Source organism: Patella vulgata, chromosome 4, assembly GCF_932274485.2.
Source record: "Patella vulgata chromosome 4, xgPatVulg1.2, whole genome shotgun sequence".
Taxonomy (NCBI): Eukaryota; Metazoa; Mollusca; class Gastropoda; family Patellidae; genus Patella; species Patella vulgata.
In genome coordinates, this window is record NC_065882.2 from 24,854,403 (window position 1) to 24,877,972 (window position 23,570).

The following is a 23,570-nucleotide window of genomic DNA, read 5'->3' on the forward strand; positions in this document are numbered from 1 at the left end:
TCACAAATTATTTGTCAATTTAAATCAACGTTGATGTTGTAATCTTACTGGAAAAAGATGGGCTTCTGATATCCAACATTTAAGACAAAATAACATTTTGCCATTGGTACACAAATCGTGTACCATAATGCGTTTCTGTCCCATTTATAACAGGGGACTCAAAGAACGAGGCTAGACATATTCCACAAATCATGTCAAACGGTGGTGCCATTCTTATCTGGAGAGCATGAGCAATAAATAATATGTAGACTGGAATAACCACATGCTGGAGATTGCCATTCGATTGAGATTTCGGGCATATTTCGCCGAATGATTGAATGTAAATCAGTTTTTATACATTCATATTACATTATTACATCATATTGACGACTGTGAGACAATGAACAAAGTTTTATTTAATTTAAAGTTTGCTATATTCAAAAAAGAAAGAAACATTCTTCCAGGTGTGTCAAGCTCAATTTGTTTATATGGAGACAGCTATTTTAGTATACTATGGGTATTACCAGGTTTTTAATTCCCACAAACGGCTGCAAAAACATGGTCTAGAAAGTCACTACAGATTACTGATCGATCAGTTAGTTCATTTGATCTGAATGCCATCATCAATGGAAATATGTCTGATGTCTATGTGTCCCTTAAAGCCAATACTATATAGAAATGACATTTATATATTGTGTGTATTTTTCAGGAAGAGAAAGTGGTCACTAATAATGACCTGTATGCGAAGGATATATTTGTTTTAATGCAAAAGGGATGTAGAGTCTCTAGGAATATCCGAGCATCATGGTACTTCAAACATTTAAACTCTAAAATTCAATTCAAGTTACATGTACCTCAAGAACTGGTAAGAAATTTCATGTCTGTCTAGCTAGAACCCTTGTAAAGAAAGCCACATGTCTCATTGTTATTTCCTCACATGTGGAGGCATATATTGTCATCACCCATGCCCAGAAACCTATCTGTTTTTGAGATCACTTGACTATAGAAAAAATATATTCAAATAAATGTATGTATGTAGTGTTGATCTCAAACATAAATTAAAACCTTCCCTCATCTTTACCACAGATATGAAATTTTGATTGCCATTGGGAATGTTTGAAATCCATGCAACATGTAATATAGCACTAAATCGTAATTGCTATTTATTAAAGAAAATAATTACTTAGGTAATCACAATATTTTATTATTTTAGCCTGTTGCCCAAAATGAGTTATCACTAGTGTCTGTTATTCCACCAAATGGTGAGAAACTTGACCCAGATCAGAAATATAATGTTTGTATACAGCCTCATACCTTTGTTACCTTCCTGGCTTCAATTTATCGACTGGCTTTTGTACTTGATATCAGTCCTTCAGTTTTCTGTGTGGTAAGTAATTAGTAATCTTAGCTTGCTAATTGAATTATTCATATGAGAGAGAGAGAGAGAGAGAGAGAGATGAAGAGAGAGAGAGAGAGATGAAAAGAGAGAGAGAGATGAAAAGAGAGAAAGATGAAAAGAGAAAAAGAGATGAAAAGAGAGAAAGAGATGAAAAGAAAGAAAGAGAGAGAGAGAGAGTTTTAGCAATAGGAGGAAACCAGAGTGCCCTGAGAAAACCCATCAAGGTCAGATAGGCATTCATTCCCCTTCTGTCTGTACCAGCCTTGGATCATAACCACAATACTTGACTCAATGACAAACTTTATAATCTAAAGTGATGTCTTAAACCACTTGGCCACCCATGGGCCAACTGCCTCTATTCTTAGAAGAGGGTTTCTAAGTCAAGTTCCGAAAATTTCATAGACTGTACTTTTTATTACTTCATATACTTGGTTATTTGTTTTTGCATATTTGTCTTATTATTATCATATAAAGGAAGTAGGTTTGACATCCATTTTGGAGAATGGGACTCATTTTTTAACTGCACACCAAGAAAAACCCCATCAGACCTTAATGGCAGCCTGTACAAAATTACAGTTCTTTAAAATTCAATATATATATTATAATCAACAATACCTGCATTAATTATTGATTTCAGGATTTATTCAAGAATCAAGTGATGTATGATGATTTATTAAATACATTAAATAACTGTATACGAGGATTAGTTAAACCAGTAAGTTCTTCATTTATTCTGGGATTATCTCCCAGGTCATATATTATTTACATGTATAACTTAGCATGGAATTTGTTTAGACCTCCAATTACGTCTACACTGTCCAGTCACACTGAACTAGTCATTCCATTATTAGAAATGTAAGTTTACAGGATTGAAACCTGGGATTCAAGTAAAAACTCACAAATCTCCTGTCATCTGAACTGACAAACCATTTTATTATGAAGATGGTTATTGTTGACAGTGTGTAATGAGTTATAATCCTTTAGTGGCATTTACTGATTGGAAAACATTACAGAACTAACACAGTTATATGGAGAAAACAATCACTCGTATATTATACTCAAGCACATCGTTTCGATAAATATTCTCTTATCGTTATCAAGTACAATGACATGTAGTGTGTGTGAAATAGCTTTATTTAACGTCCACTTCCACCGGGGTGATATCGCAGACAAGGACATTTAGTATGTGTGAAATAGCTTTATTTAACGTCCACTTCCACCGAGGTGATATTGCAGACAAGACATTTAGTAAACTGGAAGGTCGATACACAACATGATGACAAGGATAGATTAGCATAAAGTCATTATGCTTGATAACGATAAAAGAATACTTATTGAATTGTTGTGCTTGTGTATAATAAACCAGTGATTGTTGTCCCATATAACTGTCTTAGTTCTGTCATGAGTTACTTTCTTATAATTTTCAGCCCCTGTTATTACATGAATAATTAAATATATACATAGAATTTGTTTTGAATAGTTTCAGATTCCAGGCTGTAATGTGATATTTAAACCAGAATTATATGTAACTGTCATGTTACAAACTCCAGTTATCCAGTCAAAATCTAATCAGGTAAATTTATAATTCACTTCTATAAACTATTAGTGATGGGATTTCAAAATTGTTCTTGTCGGACATTTTTACCAAATATAAAGGGACATGACTCTTATGGTTATTTAAGCAGGCAGTTTTAGACCACACACAAAAATCATGTGTCAACAAAATGTTCAAATTTGTACGTAATAAAAAATAGTTGCACCATGTTATTTTTCATATTTAATTCCCGTACAGTATTCAAATGTATGTCAGTAATATTCCTACAAATTACGTGATGTCGTAATACGATACAATATGATCATAAATCAGAGAATATGCCATCAAAATAGAATCTTTTCTCCGACATTAGACGTGTGAAATTTGTTATGTATTCATTTCATAATTTCACGCGTCTCGCGAGATTTCTACTTCCGTGTCAGTTATTGTACTATAATCCTGTGCGTTCAGAAACAGAGCTTGCATTGTCTAGTGTGTGTGTGAAAACCTTTATTTAAAGCTCGCTTTCACCGAAGTGATATTGCAGACAAGTTATCGGATACAATGTATATTGATTTGGAATGTTATATACTATTAGGATATGTGACATATATGACTAATTTTTACATATTGTCGGCCGACATCAGGGAGATTAAAATGTCCGAGAATGGAGAAATCACGTGTCAGTCACGTAGATTAAGTTTATAATCACTCTTATTGGATTGATACAAGGTAGGTGTATAGACGGTATAACACAATAAATACGTTGATCACTTAATTCCTTAATCAGTCTATCCCATTATCAACGATAATCGGGTTGAGTGGTAAATATACACTCAGTACACTATATTAATTTTGGAATTTTGAATATTACCTTGATGTCTGATTGGGCATAATCCTGGTCGAATAATTTAGGACGTTTTGAAAATAACGTTGGACATGTCCGTAATATACGGGCGAAATCCCATCACTGGTATCTACTCTTTGTCTGAATTATGTTATTTATACTTAATTTCTCACTTCAGCGGTTTTAACTTGACATTTCATTCTGTTTTCGAGTATCAAATCTGGTCAATAGTAAGAAATGAAATGTGGTTTAACATTTTACTTTCTGCACCAACCGTGCTTAATAACATACGCCATGCATTGTGCTATGACGAAAATTCTGCCTGCACAGAGTCGCTATAGCCTACTCTTGCTTTGATTTCCAATTGTCACAGATCTTTAATTTTGCTAATACTGGCGGAAAAATGGGATTTCTTCCTATTTTTTCGTCCAATCCAACGAGAGACACAATAATAAAACCTCATAGCTGTATGTCGATATTCTATATCAGGTGCCCCCGAAAAAACGAGTAGACTTTTTAAATAATGTACTCGTTTTTTTCTGTGCCACCCAATATATTAATTCTATATTACAGGTGTTAATACAAGGAGTTCAAATTACAGAGAAAAATGTAGAGCATGTTCTTCATTTGATTCAAGATAAACTGAAAATATTTGAACTCTCTTTATATCAATCTTCAAAGTCAATTTTGAATATATCTGTAAGTAATTTTATTCACATGTTCTTAATATATATATATATATATATATATATATATATATATATATATATATATATATATATATATATATATATATTTCATCTTGGTAAATTAATGTTTCAACTCTTCTGAAACACAGTGGAAACTTGGGAGGTCTCTGTTAATAAAATCGCAGATATGTAGCATATGCTTAGACTTTCATTGAGTATATATATTAATTTATGAAACATTAATGAAACATTAATTTACCAAGATGAAATTTAGGTTATTAAGTTGAAGTTAGGGTTACTAAATTGGAATGTTTGCATAAATTGTTTCAAGACTCAGAGTTATAGTCCCCGACTGCTGGGTAGGATGTACTCACTTAACAGTTACCTTACTATGGTCCCTATTTATATATATATATATACTCAATGAAAGTCTAAGCATATGCTACATATCTGCGATTTTATTAACAGAGACCTCCCAAGTTTCCACTGTGTTTCAGAAGAGTTGAAACATTAATTTACCAAGATGAAATTTAGGTTATTAAGGTTATTTAGGTTATATATATACTCAATGAAAGTCTAAGCATATGCTACATATATATATATACTCAATGAAAGTCTAAGCATATGCTACATATATATATATACAGAGTTATAGTCCCTGACTGGTGGGTAGGATGTACTCACTTAACAGTTACCTTACTATGGTCCCTATTTAATTTGAGATGTTTAGCAAAGGTAGTTACAGAGATGATGTCCATGACTCATGCGGTTATCGATAAACCTACATTAATATATTCGGTAAACAAATTATGAGATGAAAGGTCTTATTACCTGATGATTAAGCTACTGGTTTGTGTACATTACCTTGTCTGGCAAGCTATGTTTTCATTTTCCACTACTATTTTATTATATAAATAAAATGAGGTATCGAAACATCCTACGGTTACATTGTTGGCTATAATTTATAGGACATGAAAGGGGAAATGACTGTAGAGGACGATGGTGAAGATATTAAGAATCCAACAACATCAGATTTATTGATGACTCCAGAAGCAGGTTTTGTAAATATGATAAGATATGGTATACTGTCTTTACAACTTTTACCTGAAAACTCCAGTGCAGGTATAGCCATCTTATTTCGCTTATGTGAATTTATTTCACTCTAATCAAAAGAGGTTATTGTGGGAACAGTATTTCCCTTGTCCATCTTAGAAATGGGAATTTTTTGGACACAAGGTATTGAATTTCATTAAATACAAGAAAAAAAGTATCTGCTTTGATAAGACAAAGTTGCCTTTTTGGAGGTTTAGCAATATTTTAAGCAAAATGAAGTTAATGAACAATGAGCCACTTTGTTGTCATTATTCACCAGATATGGAATAAGTAATATAACAAAGGCACTTTTATAGGGAATACGCTGGGAGTGTTTTTTTATTTTGGCCTAATAGGTTAATAACACATCACTGTCTTCAGAAATAGATTCTGACAAGCCGTCTTTCTACCTGAACAACGAGCTGTTTCATATTGGTGAATAACGGACAGCGAGCCAGTTTGTTGTTCGGTATATGCGAATAATGAGCTAATATACTAAAGGCACTTTTATAGGGACTGCGCCAGGAGTGTATTTTTTATGAGCCTAATTGGTTTATAACACTTCAAAGTCTTTGGAAATAGATTCTAACAAGCTGTCTTTCTACCAGAACAACCAGCTGTTTCACATTGGCGAATAATGAACAATGAGCCCGATTGTTGTCCGGTATGCTCGACATATTCGCCGATATGAAACAGCTTGTTGTTCAGGTAGAAAGACAGCTTTTCAGAATCTATTTCCCAAGACACTGAGGGTGTTATTACGAATTAGGCCAAAAAAACCTGCTCCCAGCGTATTCCCTATAGAAGTGCTTTTATTATATTAATAATTCCATACCTGGTGAATAGCGAACGACAAACTAACTCGTTGTTCGTTATTCACAAATACTGTACAACAAACAACAACAAACTGACTTGTTCTTTGCTATTCACGAATACTGAACAACGAACCACAAGCTGACTTCATGTCACTAATCTTTTAGGCGATATTGAATTTAATGTTACATAATTGAACCACAAAGCATGCACTGACAGAACAAGAAAATATCTCTACCAATCACAACAGCTGAAACATGCTCAATGTATTTGATGATGTCATTATTCTACTCCACATCAGTTATTGGGACTGTGACAGGACTGAATTCCATGTCAATGGATTGCAATTCTGTCCATCGCCCTATCCTGCAATTAGTCTTTAAATCTTGTACTTCAGTGCTTGAAATATGCACTGACCAATGCTGAATAATTCCTTACAGAACCAAAACTGTTCCAGTAAGAAATCTGCATTGTATTCTATGTTGTTTCTTTTTATTTTATTCCAATAAATTATGAAAATCAAGATGCCATTACCATCATTATACCAGGTATGTGAGTGGATTGAATGGATGCAGTTTTAAATAACCTTGTATGATATGTCGTTAAATGTAATATTTGTAGGTGTAATTGTATTGACTGATGGATTAGTAGGATTACCAGAAGCTAATTTATTTGAGAGATTATTAACACAGCTGAGAAACAGTACCATATCGTGTTCATTTTTAAAGATTGGTAGTAATGAGCCTAATCATCAACAGTTTGGTCATGTAGCTCATGTTGAATTGATGCAATTTATAGCTACAGCAACTTTTGGTGCTTATATAGCAAGTTGTCCTAAACTGGTAAGATGGACTGTTTTAATAATATAATCAGGTTTTAACTTTGAAAAATTATTGGTGCTTGTTTTATACAGAAACGGATACATAAACTCTCACCCTATACATAAACCCTCATCCACAGAAATAATAGTTGTACCTTTTAGATCACAAATCCTATCAAATTTTAATTTATATTAAGGGCATTTAGAATATCTATCCATATTCAGTTAATCATTAACTGAAAACTGTCATTTATTGTATCTACATCTAAACTAAAAGTTATTCTTAACTTTGATTCTAATGGGGGGTTTTCTGTTTATTTTAAGACATAATTTTTTGTTATTACAGGATGACTCACATGCACTGGAACCTAATATCTATCACAAGGCTCTATATTTCTGGAACTTTCAGAAAGGATTAGAAGGATTTAAATATGAATTGACACATCAAAGTGATGAAGATGTACCTGGTTCATTAGCATGGATTAACAGGTTATTAAAACATTTTACTTTGAGCAATATCTACAACAAAGCCAATTATGTATTTCCTTTTATCAATATCTGCCATCTGCCATATGTCGAAAAAGAAATGCCTTTTAGATCAGATAAATAATTCAGTGACCTGATGCCATTCATATCGATGAAGGCAGTTTATTCCATGAAGATGATTTAATGCATTTGGAAAAAAACACCACAAAATAAATTCCCGAAAGTCTTAAAAAGAAGCAATCCTTGTACTTGAAATGTGGTTATTAATATTAACCAAATTTATGATTAGAAATGTTCAGTAATGCTCATATTATTTGTTGACTCCAGTTTACGCTATCAAGTTCTTCAAGTGCTGACTTTCATTGAGACAATAACATATTATTATACACAATTAATATGGTATATCGTGTTAAATTTATTTCATCTTTAAGATGTTGTATTATATTTTCAGGAAATTATACTCTAATCCTCTAGATAGTAAAAGAATTGGATTAGACAATGTACGTAAGAAACATGTTGAAAATTCTGTGTCTGCTAATATCAACAGTGTTTTATCCTTGAGATTAAGAGAGGGCTACACAATTAAAGAAGTTCAGATCATCCAAGGTATACCTTTATATTTGAATTTGTCAGAAACATATATTATTCATAATTGTTGCTTTTAAATCTGTATATTATTGTCAATAATAATAACACAATAAGAGAGAGAGAGAGAGAAATGGGGTTTAACGTCCACTCGACACAAACTAGGTCATTTCGGGACTAACATATGGTTTAATTTTATTTCTATAATTCGCTAGCGCGTAGGGGTCTTTAGCAGTGGGAGGAAACCGGAGAAAACCCACGAGGTTGGACAGGCGACCCTACTCCTTGTCATGTACAACCGGGGATTCGAAACCGCGCCAGTCGACTCAATGACAGACTTTATGATACAGCGCGCTCACTCTAACCACTCAGCCATCCAACCCCCCAATAACACAATAAACCAGTTCAACACTTTATTTTGATGTAAATCAAAGAGCCATTAAAACCTACATCAGTGAGTAAACCGCTGCATCATTAACCAGAAGCACACAAGTTAAGATTTTATTACTATTTATTTTAAATGTTTAAATAATTTAGCTCCTGTTTACCTCTCTGATCTTTTAAAACTTTATAAAACTGTTCAACTAGTCTCTTACTGTTAGCTCTTACTATCAACCCCTTTCTTATGGAATAATCTACCTTTTAGTTTAAGTTGATATACATCTGTAGGTTCTTTTAAAAGACAACTTAAAACACATTTATTTAAACAAGCTTTTAACTGACTCTGTATATACAACTTTTTACATTGGTTTTATGATTATAGAGTCCCTGACCACGTAATGTGAAAGGGCGCACTATAAATATGCTGTAAAGTTCCTCTGGAATTTTCAGCATGATTTCTCCTTGTCAGTGCTGCAGATCAAAGGACCTGGCACACATGTTTGTTGGCCTGCATATAAAACAAACACTTGGAATTTGGCTAGATGGAATTGTCGCTATGTGTGCTACGTTTTCCTCATAACTTATTACATGGCATATGCACATTTTCATTAACACAGTTGGTGTAGAAAAGTAGGACATTAAACACAATTTCATTTTATTTTTTATCTTATAGGTGGAAGTATAATGGTTAAAATGGTTTTACCATGGAGAGAGTATGTAAGAATAGAATACATTGCCATGGCTGCCTGGCCTTTAGATCAGGATAGGTAAGGTGTTTACAGGACTTGTTTTAATGTAATGGCAACATCTCTTGAATTGACTTTTTTTCTTCTCAAGGATTAGTGATTATTCATATAGTATATAAAAGTGACCAACTCATAAATTTGTGCTTCTTTTAGAACTTATTTCTGTAAGACATTTAAGGTATATAAATATTGTTTGATTTCAGCCACAAGACTAATATAGAATTACATATAGAAGGCAGTTATTCTTTTCTACATGAAATAACTTGTCAGAAACTTCATATTAAAAGTCCCTATAGATCAGCTAATGTCAAAAGATTCTGGCAAGCTATTCAAAGGTAAGGTATGCCAATAAGAGAGGCACCGTAATCTTTATGTTAGAATGCAGATTTCAGAATCTCAAGATGTTGGATTTAAATCCAGAAAAGTAGTTTCTTTTTGATGCATGGTCAACTCCAGTCTATATGGACTGTGAAACCAAAAATTGCCCGACAATGCATGGGTGGAAATTTAGATCAGCAAATGAGTGTTACCAAATGTTCCAGAATGTTTCTGTTATGTTAACATATTACATCTCATATAGCCATGTATACTCATAAAATAAAAACTTAAAAAATTATTTTATCATTAAATACAAAATAAGTAGTCCAACGTGCAATGTATACTCTCTTCTCTGCTACATATTTTATTAGCCTTGTGATTGTCTAGTATTGTCTCTGGTTATATTTGTAATTTCTCTTATGACTCACATTGTGTTTATATTTTTATCTCCGCCATTAAGACGTATCTTTAAATGTCACTCTGACATCCCCAAACTACACGCAGCGATCCTTCTACGCCATACTTCGAGATTATGATCACTGCCCCAAATAGACTCCATTTAAAACGCTCACGTGATCATTTTGGAGCGGGACTCATCGACGGGACTACCGCTTTGTGTGTACACAACAGAGTAAAAATAACTTGATGAAGCACATGTATTATGTAAACACGTGTCATTGGCAAATTGTCAACTTCTGCCACTACGTTAAAAGTGGTATATAATATGTGCTAGTGGGTAATATTACAATACATTCTTTGCCATTGTAAACTGTCTTTAGAGTTTCAATCTGTTTATCTTTTAAAACAAGGTTAGATACTTCTAAATTTGTCTTCGCAAACAAAACTGCCTCTGTGAAATTATGTTTCATGGGCGCCACCATATTGAATAATTAGAGGATTATTTTGTGATTCGGCTTTGATTAGTTTGACATCTTTCATACACACAGCGGCTAAATAAACATATTTAATTTCATTCAATATGACAATAGAAGAGAAATAAATACTTTTAAAAATTACTAAAAGCATGCTCAATGTTTTCGACTAAAATCGTCGATGTAGGAATTAAAATGTCGGTTAATTAGCTTAGGGTCTGTTCTCAGGCGGAGCTAGCTGTAGACAGGCAGCCTAAGTTTGGGATGTGACATCCCACGTTATCAGTCCCAAAATATTGTATGGTTAGCAAACAAGTTGACAGGAACAAAAGTATGGTTTCCACAGTTTTATATCAAGCTGGATACATAGATTACAAGCATAGATCAAAATAATGTCATTCTCTCCATCTCTCAACCCAGATATTGCCACTTGAACCTCAACTGTCTCTCCTAACAAATTTCTACATGGTGTTTGCACTCTCAAATCTACATGGTGTCTAAAAATCATGCACATCTCAAGTGTTTGTATGTGCTTTACCTTTTGCTATCTATTATTTAATTGGTCAAATATTACATAATTAATTATGATGATTGGTTACAAAGCCTAATGACCACATGACTAAGCCAAATATGGAATAGACATACCTCATATCTTGCATACCAATATGTGGCATATGACAAGTGTGTTTATTAACCTAAAGTTCAATTTATGTTTAATATCATCACAAATTTCCGTTCTATGTGTTATTTTACTTGTCTATGAATCTACAAATAATTATTGGTCAAGGTCATAATATTATTATACATATGTGTTCTTTTGCACAAATCCTACCATCCATATTACTACACTACTGAAATTTCAGTTCTGTAATATGTATAATGTTTTTATTTCCTTTCAGTGTAAATCAGACAGATAAATGGTTGGCTCATCTACAATCTTTTAGTACAAATAGTAATTATTATACAATACCAGATTCTATAAGAAATGGCATTCCGTTATTTGTTGCTTCAATATCTAACCAAAAAACTGGTATTACTCTTAATAATCAACTAAACTCAAGGTACAAATATTATAAATTTATATTAAATCCATTCTGTTTCTTAGCCGACCCTTCAAAAAAATCTGATGTGCAACAGAGGTTTTTATTTTTTTTTTTATGTTTTTATTTTGTCAAAGGGGCATTTGAATAAATTTGTTTTGTCACATATCAAGGTTCTAGCATTATCTCATCATCAGTTTATTCATGCTGTTTATTGGGATTCACTTATATAATTACTAATTCTTGAAATATCTAAAATTTACTGCATGCTAAGCAGAATTCAAGTTTATTTATTACAAGCAGTCATCTTGGTCTACGGTTGAAAGCTTATGTTTTGTACGTCTAATATGAATTCTGCACCTTCCATCTCTCATCCCTATGGAGTATAAGTTCAGTCATTTCTTTCTCATTACTTGATGTTGTAGTTTGCAGCACGAAAGAAATGGCTTAAACAATTTACAATTAAACAGGCAAATTGATGGTCAACATTTCCTTGATAATACTTAGTCAATTTACGATTTTCCAGTACCATATATATGATTCTCAATAACATTTATCAGGATTGTGTACTTAATAATTAAGCTTACGATAAACTTCCAGTTTAATGGAGTTACTTCTCATTGACCCAGGAAATATGATCGATCGGTAATCAATGAGTGATTCGGGTGATATATGAATGAGATACAACATATTTTGTATACAGCCTAATGGGTTCATCTGAACTGAGTTAATATTTTGTGATGCAAAATAAATTTGGGAATAATGAAACAACTTTGTTATGCTTTGAATAACAGAAATTGATACTACATATTGTGTCTGAACATGGTGGCCATTATTCTGTTCAGATAATACAGTCAGTCCTGCTCAAATAATCATTCATATTGAGCGACTTTTTGTTGTGATAGTTTGGCAGGAGAACCACACCACACATAAACAAAATCTCAGAAGACACATGGACAACAGACATTTTAAACAATAAGCAGTAAAAGTACTGTCAAATCAAGTGAATGGGGGAAACACAAAACTCAACAAAGGGAGCATTTCCAAAACTGTGGGTTTACAAGATATAATGTTAAGCAACTCCACAAGAGTCTCCGTTGGCTGTCTTAACTCACATTTCACTCTTATTATGCAATCATTGTTGCTTCAACCGTCATTAACTTTCGTAAGCTTTACATTTCGCCATTTGTGTCAAGGTCTCTTTCATAATAGCGTATGCATGTTTTTGTTGTATAGATAGCAAGATATTTCATAGATTATGACCTTTAATGTAAATATTTATTCGTTGTATTATGTATTTTTAGTGACAGTTATTTAGCCATATTTGAATCTTTTTGGAGACCAATTATTATGCTGGATACAACTGTTTGGTGAGTATTTTCATTCTAAATGAAAAACATCTTTGGGTTAGGAATGAGCCCATATTTTCATATGGACGTATATTGTCGTCGCCCCTGTCTGCGCACAATTTGTTTTTATATGCCCACATGGTAATGTGGTCATATATTGCCATCGCCCAGGTCCGTCTGTATGTCCGTCCGTTGTAAATACTACATTTATCATCTGATTGTTTTGAAATTGATATATGTTGTTTACAGTAGTGAGATGGAGAAGCCTATTTAATTTCAATAATTTCCAATAATTTCTTCTGGAGTTATAGTCCTTCTTTCACTTTGTTGAACCTTGTGAACGCTGTAACGACACAAGTTGTCATCCGATCTGTATGGAATTTGGACGCATGCACTTAAATTAGTGAAACAAAGAACCCTATTGAATTTCAGCAATTTCTGTTAATTATGTCTTGTGAACACTCTAACAACTAAAGTTATCAACCGATCTGTATGGAATTTATATGCATCATTTAAATTAGTGAAACAAAGAAGCCTATTGAATTTCACAATTTCCGTAAACTATGTGTAGAGTTATGGTCCTTGTTTCATTTATATTAGTGAAATGAAGAATCCTATTGAATTTCAGCAATGTCAAATAATTACTTGTAGAGTTATGGCATTTGTTTCACCTTGTTGAGAATTGTGAACGCTCGAATGATGAAAGATATAATCTGATCTGTATGAAATTTATATACATTATTTAAATTAGTAAAACAAATAATCCTATTAAATTTCAGCAATTTCTGTCAAATACTTCTAAATTTATGGCCCTTGTTTTACTTTGTTGAACTTTTGAACGTTCGAATGACAAAAATTATTATCCGATCTATATGAAATATCTATGCTGGTGGAATTTCAACAATTTCTGTAAATTACTTCCAGAGTTAAGACCCTTGTTTCAGTTTGTAGAACACCCAACAAAATATCATACTTCTGTAAAAGATTTGGAGTAAATAAATGACTTATAAGTATAATTAATGTCATATATTCTAAATTATATATTTAACAAACAATAATGGAAATGATATTAAACTCAATATTCCTCTAAATGTTGTTTTTCAGGCAAAAATGGATGCACTGTCATCTGATTGGTCTAGTAATGGAACATGATATGCCCTTACCCAAATACCTTCATATACCTAACTCTAGTGGTAGATTTCATTCTATAGCCTGTATGCAAGCTCAAACAGAACTCAATAAAACGTTACGAGAATGGACTACTTTTGTTCTTAGAGAGAATATGTCTTACATAAAACTACTGTTCAGGTAATCACTCAGCAACTATAGTCTGTATGTACAATTATACTGTGAAACAAAAAATGATTACCCGATAACGGTCTGGGTCTTTTATTATATGAATTACAATTAACCATTTAGCAAACATTGGTGTTCAAAACAAAAAAAATGTGTGTTGCATCAGTTAGTGTTAATTTTATGGCACATAAATTTCTTGTTATGATTTGGACTCTGTCATCTCCAATTTTCAGTCACCATAAAAATTAGCCAGAATATACTGGGGATAATCAGTGAAACAATCTGAAATTCAATCATCTAATCATGTGAGCAGTGATAAAGCATGTACCAACTGAACAAGAAAATATCTCAATCACCATCCCTTATAGACATGTCACTATTCTAATATATCATTATTTTGGTACTTTATTGGTAAAATATTATGTCTATAGTTTGAAATATAATGCATGGCATAAAGCTGGGAAAACAATGAATTATGTATACTTGGACTTAGGGTGGCCAAATTTTTATGTTAGAGCTCAGGGACCTTATTCACAAAATCTGAAGTTAAAATATGTAAAAGATTAAGGATGGGTTCCCAGAAAAGTATTTATTGGGTGGTTATTTCCAATAAAAGTATGGTAATTTTGGTATATATAGAAAGTAGAGATATCCAATCTTACTAGAAAAATACTGGATTCCTCGAAAAACACTCATGGAGCGTATACAGGACAAAAATGTAAGGGTTCCCCTAATCAACAGCCCGACGATTAGGAATTTCTGCACGTGTGATGTCAAAGGTCACATGCGAACATTGAGCGCTTGATGTACAAGTTGATAAACTTTATGAAGAGTTAGACGTACAACACTTTCTGAGATAAAAATGACGGAAAAAGACGACGGTAGTGGATAATCTGAGAATTTAATTAGGATTCGATATTTATAATAAATAGTAAGCAATTAAAGACAACATGGTCTTATGTATGCAATGAATTCTCCTCTGACTTACAAGAGAGGTTAGTCACGTGACTTAAACGTGACCTGGTTTGATCAAAATTTTATAGCAGGACATTCCTTCGCAATTAAATGTTTGAGAAGGATTTGAAGCAAAATTATGACAAATTAATTAGTTTGAATATGTTTTTAGTCCATATATACCATTAAATCACCCAGTTTGTACGCGGGAACCCATCTTTAAGTCATTTATTGTCTATCAGCTATAATTGTATTAGTATTTGGTGGCTAAGTCATGTGGAAATGCATTAGGATATTTTAATTTATGATTTTGTAGATGACACCCCCATTTAGTGACAATTTTCTTTCAAGTTTGCATGTGTTTTATTTCTAAATTGTATTTACATGTAAGTGATTATAAAAGTTTTTACTGTTTCAGTGATCCCGACAAGCCACCGTCTTATTTTTGTGTGCTACGGGTAACACTAAAAGGTCCTTGTGTGGTGCTTAGATTGGCCTTCCTGGGAGGAACACCCAGTCATTTACGCATAGCAGAAGTAGAAGAACTGCTTTTAAAAATTAAAGAATTAAAATTTCCACCGAGAGGAAGTGAAAAAACACTCAAAAAGGAGAAACAGGTTGCTAATGGTAATGGTAGTAAGAAGAAGAAGAAGCGAAAGACACCACTGATGAGGGATTGGTCAGAAATTAATTGTTGTATTATTTTTTCGAAGCCTGTGGAAAAGATTCTTATTAGGTAATTAAACATCCACTTTCCTAGATGATCTTGAAATAGCTGAATTGATTATGGTCTGTTGGTTCTTTTCTTGTTTAGTAGAGGTAGAGCAAAACAATATTGTAGATAACTACCCACTATAGATAGCCATGCATCTTAAAGTGACAGTTAAACGTATTTATTAATAATTTAATGGCATACACTTTTAGCTTTAATTCTTCTAGATGAAGCTTGTCTAGTCCTTTGGATTTTCTCTGGGTCCTTCAGTTTCTTCCCACTGCTAAAGACCCATAAGCACAATTGAATTTGAAAATTGTAACCCTATGTTAGTCCAAAAATGACGGGGTTGTGTTAAGTGGATTTTAAAAGCCAGTAGAAAGAGACCTGTGACACGGTTTGTAATTAGAGAGACAAAATCAGTTTGTAATCAATTTTAATGGATTGGCAGATCTGTCTCAAATATTTCATAAAATCTAATTTGAGTAACCCCAGTGTTGAATCAAATCGTGCCAATTTTAAAATGGTTTTGTTTTAGATAACAGACCAAGCATGGATGCTTTTATAATGCTGCAATCTAGAAAATTGAGTAAATAAGTCTAATATCTATATTATATATATAGATGCTCAATTTGCAACAACTTTTAAGTTAAATGCTACTTTTGTGGTTGACAGCTGTTGGATACAGTAATGTATCAATTGAATCATATTTTATAGCAAAATTGTCTCAACAAAAGAATAAAGAACAAGAACAATTGATAGTAAATTATATTTCTTCTCCTTGCACCTTCACTGAAACGTCGGAATTTAAAAATAGAATTAACTGAATCGGTAGACGAGATGAATAAGATATAGTAAATGCTTTTAACTAATTTAATAACTAATTCATATTAATAGACTATTTCATAATGATATTATTTATCAGATATGATCGAGTTCCAAAAGATATGATGTCTGTAGATGATCCAAATAAAGAAGAGACTTTTCCAATTTCATCTTTCCGAAGCACCATGTCCAATTCTACCAAATCTGCCACCAGTATGTTCCGTATGTTGTCACATTATTTATGTCATCAACGGTGGATATGGACCATTCAACAATCTTTTAATATACCTGTTGAAATGTCTTTTATTGGAAAAGTTTTGCAAACATTGACAAAGTGAGTATATTTTCATACAAATGGCACTCAAAACACTATGACAAGTTTCTTTGTATTTTGCCTATTACATGTTTCTTCCTTGACACTAATATATTTTATATTAAATGTCAGAATCAAGCATTGTCAATAATGTACAGTTGAAGTGTCCTTGATCATTAGCCTGAATATGGAAACTAATGTTCTACTTTTCTGCACCTACTGGGGCTAATGACGTTAGGTACATACGCCATGCAGTGTGCTTTGAGGAAAGTTTTGCTCAGACAGCAGCATATCTGCCTAATCGTCGTGGAAGTCCAAGTACAAAAGACCCCATCTGAAGGACCTAGAAGTTGTTCCTTGTTAGGCTCTCCGTCCTGCACCACTGACAAGAGGTAACCACACTCAAAAATCCCAATAAACTCATGGACGGCTCGGTTATTGATCAAATCATTACCAAGATCATCAGCCAATGTTCCTCAAATCTGAGGTAACCACACTCAAAAATCCCAATAAACTCATGAACGGCTCGGTTATTGATCAAGCCATTACCAAGATCATCAGCCAATGTTCCTCAAATCTGATGATCCTACACAGAATATGAAGCATATAGAATTTGGGTATAGGAATACCATGACTTAGATGAAGTAATGTTTTATATAAATTTACCTTTATGTGATATTTTATAGATTACGTCTGCAAGAAGGTTTTCATTTTGCTGCTACCGATTCTGGTATTGTTAGTTTTGTGTTAGAAGTTGATATGACAGTAAGATTTTTACTTTCTTTACTATGTATAAAATATTTCTGTCTGAACAAGCTGTGATAAGTTTCTTGTGGGATAATGAAAAAGACCTCATGTTAGCTACATTCAATTCTAAATTAATTCAAATTCGGGGCACAGAAAAATTCTGTACAATGTTAATATAACTGATTACAAAAATTTAAGCGTTTTTCTTGAAAGATAATCCATCTAGTTGGTTACTTATCAACTGCTGTAAGCATCATTCTTTACTCAAACAATTTTGAGTGTAAATTTTAATGTTTTTGAATTTAATGAATTGGACTTTCAGTAATAATCTCTTCTATATGCTGCCCATATTTGACTTTAACTATTTCTATAAAGTCATCCTAATTAAGATTATTCAAAAAAATTGTTAATTTTTGTGAGTCCTGTCCGTCTGAACTTAAAGTTATCATCTGATTGACAGTGTTTTTTCATAAGATGAATTAGCATATTGATTTTTCAACGATTTCTGATAATTACTGTCAAAGTTATGACTTCGTCATATTGAGGCAAAAGTTAACAATTAAATGAATTGAAATTTATAGGCAGGGTTTATGTTAATAAGAAGGCTATAGATTCTCAAATATTTCTTCTAATTAATTATTACTGTCAGAGTTAGAGCCCATGATCAGTTTGAAAAGTCTTGCAAACCCTAATGTTATCATCCGATTGACTTGAATTTTATACACAGTGTTTATGTTCAACTTTTTCCAATGATTAATTTTGTTGTTGCCCTTGATCACTTTAAAAATTTGATTGCCTTAAAATTTATACGAAGTGGTTATGTTCCTAAGATGAAGAATCCAAATAATTTTCAACTATCCCAATACTTGACTGTCAAAGTTATTGCCCTGGACCATTTTGAAAAAGTGAAAGTTTGTGCATTTATATCACCTTGAAGGTTGTAACTTTGTGATATATTCTAATTACAGGATCCTGATAATTATATTAAAGATAATACAACAGTTGAATATGAGAATTGTTCTAAATGTGTTGTACAATATGTTATATTTCCACCTCATGTGAAGACGACTAGAGATAGGTACGTCCAGTTTGTTGTTTGTTTGTTTGTATGGTTTTAGATTCCATTCTAACAAGTTTACAGAAGTATCTTTACCGTTAAATATGATTAATGCCAGGAATTTGCTATTGATATTTCATGTTTATGATTATTCTATAATTGTTCAAATTGAAGGTTGTTCATCTTTCAAAATACATGCACAATATTGTAATTAAATCTTTTTCGGTAATGTATTAGTGTGATATTGAAGTTATGATTATATGTTTATAAAGTATCAATGTGATGATGAAGTTTTAATTATTTGTTTATTCATTAATGTATCAGTGTGATATTAAATCTGTAGTTTATTTTAATAATGTATCAGTGTGATATTAAATCTGTAGTTTATTTTAATAATGTATCAGTGTGATATTAAATCTGTAGTTTATTTTAATAATGTATCAGTGTGATATTAAAGCTGTAGTTTATTTTAATAGTGTATCAGTGTGATATAAAAGTTGTATTTTATTTTATCAGTGTAACATTAATGTTGTATTTTATACCTATAGTGTATCAGAAGATGATATAGAAGAAATGGAAACAACAGAAGCTGATTTTGAATTACAGATTGTAACAGAATGTTGGGTAGAACCACAATATGGCGTCTGTGTTAATAATACACCAGAATGTAAACATCTAGATGGTCTTAAAGCTGATCAAATGGCAAAAGCTGTGAGTATATTCATTACTAGAATATTTAAATATTGTTTTCATTGCTGTAACCAGAAAAATATAATTTCCTTTCGTGGTGTTGAAATATTTGGAACGAATTACAGTCATGGATTCATTTTGTTTGAAAGTAAAAAAAAGAAAGTCCCTCCTTATTTCGAACAATGATATCTCAATCCCATACAGTCATGGAATCGTTTTGTTAGAAATTAAAAGAAAGTTTCTCTTTATTTTGAACAATGATATCTCAACCCCTTATTTAGACAGATGATCCACCTATATTTTAGCAATGAATAGATAACTACTGTGAGAATCAACTTTTAACAATTTTTCTAGACGTCTCCCTTCAAATGCCACAATAAATCAAAGAATGTGTTTGTGACATCACTAACAGAACTATTATTATTTATTGGACAAGATAAATACACAGCTAATAATAAAATCATTCACACATCAATCAATCAATCAATGAACAACAAAATCAAATAGCTGCTATTTTTCATATCTATATGCAGCCATGAAAACAGTAAACAATTGATTAGTTAAACACTAAATGCTAAACACTCATAATAAATAATTGTTTTCCTGAACAAGAGGCTGCAATGCACCAGTCACATTGAAGAGCATCAGTATCATGTGAAATTCAAAACAGCAACTCTCATCAAAATTACTGAATATGCAGAAATTCTTATTAATCCTTTTTGGTGTTCTTATAGTTTTTGTTTTTCAGCATGTAGTTTTAATTTAGGGTAGTACTTGATAAGTACAAACTGTTCACTACCCAGATCTGTTTATTTTTTATTTGAATCAACATACAACTAACTTTAATTTGATGTACAAATAGACAGATTTGACCGTAATATAACAAGTCTTAACTTACCATCTCACATTTTATAGTCCCTAAATAAACGGTCATCTTGTATTTAACAAGTTATAACCATTTAATATCAATAAAAAAAATAGACTGAAAAAGTTAACAATCCAATGCCATTAAATCCGGGCATATTTTTAGTGCAAAATAGGTTATCTGCCCTTGATGTGAAATTAGTTCCTCTTAACCAGTCTACTGACTGTTCTCCAGCTGATTAACACGCTGGGATAATCAAGACTATTTTCAATGAAACATTACAGAAAGCTAGATCAATAAATCTAATTTATTAACTTGCTAGTTAGGCAGCTTAACGATTGTTTTGAGAACCTTGTAAAAACAAAAGGAAACTACTACTGGTATCATGTTCTTGCTTTACTAAGGAGATTCGGAGGTATTACTTTTACTACACCAAAAGATGCCTCTCCTAACGGTATAGTTCATAATATAGCAAATTAAAAAAACAAAACGAACATAGTTTCTAAAGCTGCCGTAACAATGAATCGGCTAAATATTATTGCTCTTCAGAATCGTTAACAATAAATTTTTTACGGCTTTAATAGTTGATAGTTTTGTTGAAAATTTCATGTGCGATGGCTATTTATAGCCTCATTGACTATACTGCTGGTTATTCTCACAATTCGTTCCTAGCCACTAATCAGTTCGGGACTAGTCACAGCGTGCACATTCTCTATGGCATGTTCAACTTTTAATACGGCAAATTTTGGCTGTGTGGGGCACCCTACATGTGGACGCTGTATATGCTAAAGTTATCATCTGCTGATGCACAGTGTTCATGTTCATTGATTTCTGAAAACTCAAACTAGAATTTTTTCAGTTTTTAATGTCTTGTAAATACTCTCATTACCTACAAAGAATAAAAATGTGATAGCCATTGCTGCTTTGATGACTTAACTGCCTGGCAACTTATCTTTATGTTTGGGGATATCATGCTATAAGATCTGGTAGTATTGATGATGTCACTAACACATTCTTAGAATCTTTCTGAATGTTGATCCAAGTAGCTGTGTCGTTATTATAGGAACATCTTCTTTAAATTTGCACTGTTTGTCATGTAAAGGCTTACATCTGTTCTAGTTCTACTGATGGCCCTTTTGTCTAGGTTTTTAACTTTAGATAATTTATTTCAGTTATATGTAACTGAGAATTCAATGTTTTAAAACAATGCAAATCTTGCAATCAAATTTATGCGAGATACATAAATGGGTCATTCCATGTCAAGTGGACCAAATTTCGGAAAGTTGGGAACATGACCCTCCAAAAAAAATATAAAAAATATATGTAAATAGTATGTGGCCTTAAGCTAACAAATCCAAAAATCGCTGAGATATGGCCATTTGAAATTAGAGTACTGAAACGGATCATAAATTCAGTAATTTTTTTTCAGGTTTTCAGGTGCTTAAAACTCACATTTCTAACTTTGTAATCTAAGACAACTTTTAGCATCACACACAATGTGCGACTATTGATTTTGGTGCATGCCCGACCCCTGTCATGTTCCAGGATGATCCATTCAGAATTGCATCCATAGGTGAAAAACAAACAAAAAATGAGCGTTGCTGTGCCCCTGGGGGTCGGGCATGCACCAACAATAATAGCGGTCATCCTAAAGGTATAAGGAATAAGCATAAAAAGTTTTCATGCACTAAAAACAATAACGATCATTCTTAGGGTATAAGGAATAAGTATGCACAACTTCAAGACAATCCGTTAAGAATTGTCGCTTGTATGCGACAGACTGACACATTTAAAAAAAAATGAGCGGCTCTCTGCCCCTGGGGGTCGGGCATGCACCAAAAACAATAAGGAACATCCTTAGGGTATAAGGAATAATTAGTATGCAAAGTTTCAAGACGATGCGTTAAGAATTGCAGCCTGTACTTTTGAGGCATCTGGTGAGAGCGAAACCACATAAGGCCTACTTTACTTCAACTTTCTGATCAAACAAAACAAGTTTTCACCTATTTTTAAAGCAAAACTAAATTGAAACGATATTCCCTGGATCCCAAAAGAGTCTTTATTCTTATTCTATGTTAAGAGTTGATCTAACTTGACAAATATGAGTCTTTCAGAAATAATTTTAATCTGATGTCAAAACCCAATATTCCAATTTGTGAAGCATATTAACCATTTTGTTCTCATTTTGGAGGCAAAATAAAATTGAAACACTATAATGTACATCCAAAATGATTACATATTTGTAATCTTTGCAAAAAGTCACTCTAAATAGATACTTTGAGGAGTATAGGTCATTTAGAAGTTATTTTAAAATCAACGTGTGAAGTCAACAATTTTCTCAATAGCCATTAGAACTTCATCACCGCACAAATTTCAAGTACCAATTAAAAATATAAGCCATCAAATACACAAGATAGACTTTAATGTATGTTATAGTAGGGAAAATGAAGTTTCCTTATCAAACTTTTTCAGAATTTTAACCTCTGTCCCACATGACCGAAATTGAAAAATCAATAGGGGTATATTTTGTATGTTTTCAGTGTGCACTGAATTCCAAGACTGGATATTTGGAAAAGTATATATCCCATCAACTCATAATTTTTTGTGATTTGATAAAAGACAAATTGCTATTAACTATGCCAATTTTGGAGTTTGTGTATACAATAGTGACTTTACCAGAGGCTGTGGAAATCCTGAAAAGAAAAGTGATTAGTTCATTTGTTCCACATTTTGCCACCTGGTGGCGCGAAAAGTATGCATTGTACAATGAGTGTGATGCTAAATTATCTACACCAAAAGTGTATTAGAAATGTGAGTTTAAAGCACTCAAAAACCTGAAAAAAATTACCGAATTTATGATCCGTTTCAGTACCCTAATTTCAAATGGCCATATCTCAGCGACTTTTCGACCTAGAAAGGTATAATTTCGGATTTGTTAGTTTAAGGCCATATACTATGACATATGTTTTTGTCCCCCGCCTTTCGAAGAAAGCAGGGGACTATTAAAATGGGTTCGTCCGTCTGTCTGTCCGTCCGTCCGTCCGTCTGTCTGTCCGTCACACTTTTTGGGACACAATAACTCTCTTCCTAATTGAGCTAGAATGTTCAAACTTGGTGTATGTGTTTATTAGGTCAATGCCTTGATGGAGTTCGAAGATGAG

The 23,570-nt window shown here is 32.6% G+C and overlaps 1 protein-coding gene across 1 annotated transcript in view; it reads left to right on the forward strand.

The window, feature by feature from the left end:
* Positions 1–698: 698 nt before the first annotated feature.
* The window catches only part of LOC126817487 (KICSTOR complex protein SZT2), a 119,426-nt gene continuing 96,554 nt past the window's right edge, over positions 699–23,570 (forward strand). Inside the window, exons 1-19 of the mRNA XM_050544501.2 lie at positions 699–844; positions 1,193–1,366; positions 2,016–2,093; positions 2,859–2,951; positions 4,333–4,458; positions 5,417–5,570; positions 6,975–7,195; positions 7,520–7,662; positions 8,111–8,265; positions 9,299–9,392; positions 9,575–9,706; positions 11,461–11,622; positions 12,906–12,971; positions 14,055–14,258; positions 15,619–15,936; positions 16,838–17,071; positions 17,737–17,815; positions 18,766–18,875; positions 19,403–19,565. Coding sequence (XP_050400458.2) covers positions 743–844; positions 1,193–1,366; positions 2,016–2,093; positions 2,859–2,951; positions 4,333–4,458; positions 5,417–5,570; positions 6,975–7,195; positions 7,520–7,662; positions 8,111–8,265; positions 9,299–9,392; positions 9,575–9,706; positions 11,461–11,622; positions 12,906–12,971; positions 14,055–14,258; positions 15,619–15,936; positions 16,838–17,071; positions 17,737–17,815; positions 18,766–18,875; positions 19,403–19,565 — 2,808 coding nt within the window. The 5' untranslated portion in view covers positions 699–742. The remainder of the gene's footprint in view (positions 845–1,192; positions 1,367–2,015; positions 2,094–2,858; positions 2,952–4,332; positions 4,459–5,416; positions 5,571–6,974; positions 7,196–7,519; positions 7,663–8,110; positions 8,266–9,298; positions 9,393–9,574; positions 9,707–11,460; positions 11,623–12,905; positions 12,972–14,054; positions 14,259–15,618; positions 15,937–16,837; positions 17,072–17,736; positions 17,816–18,765; positions 18,876–19,402; positions 19,566–23,570) is intronic.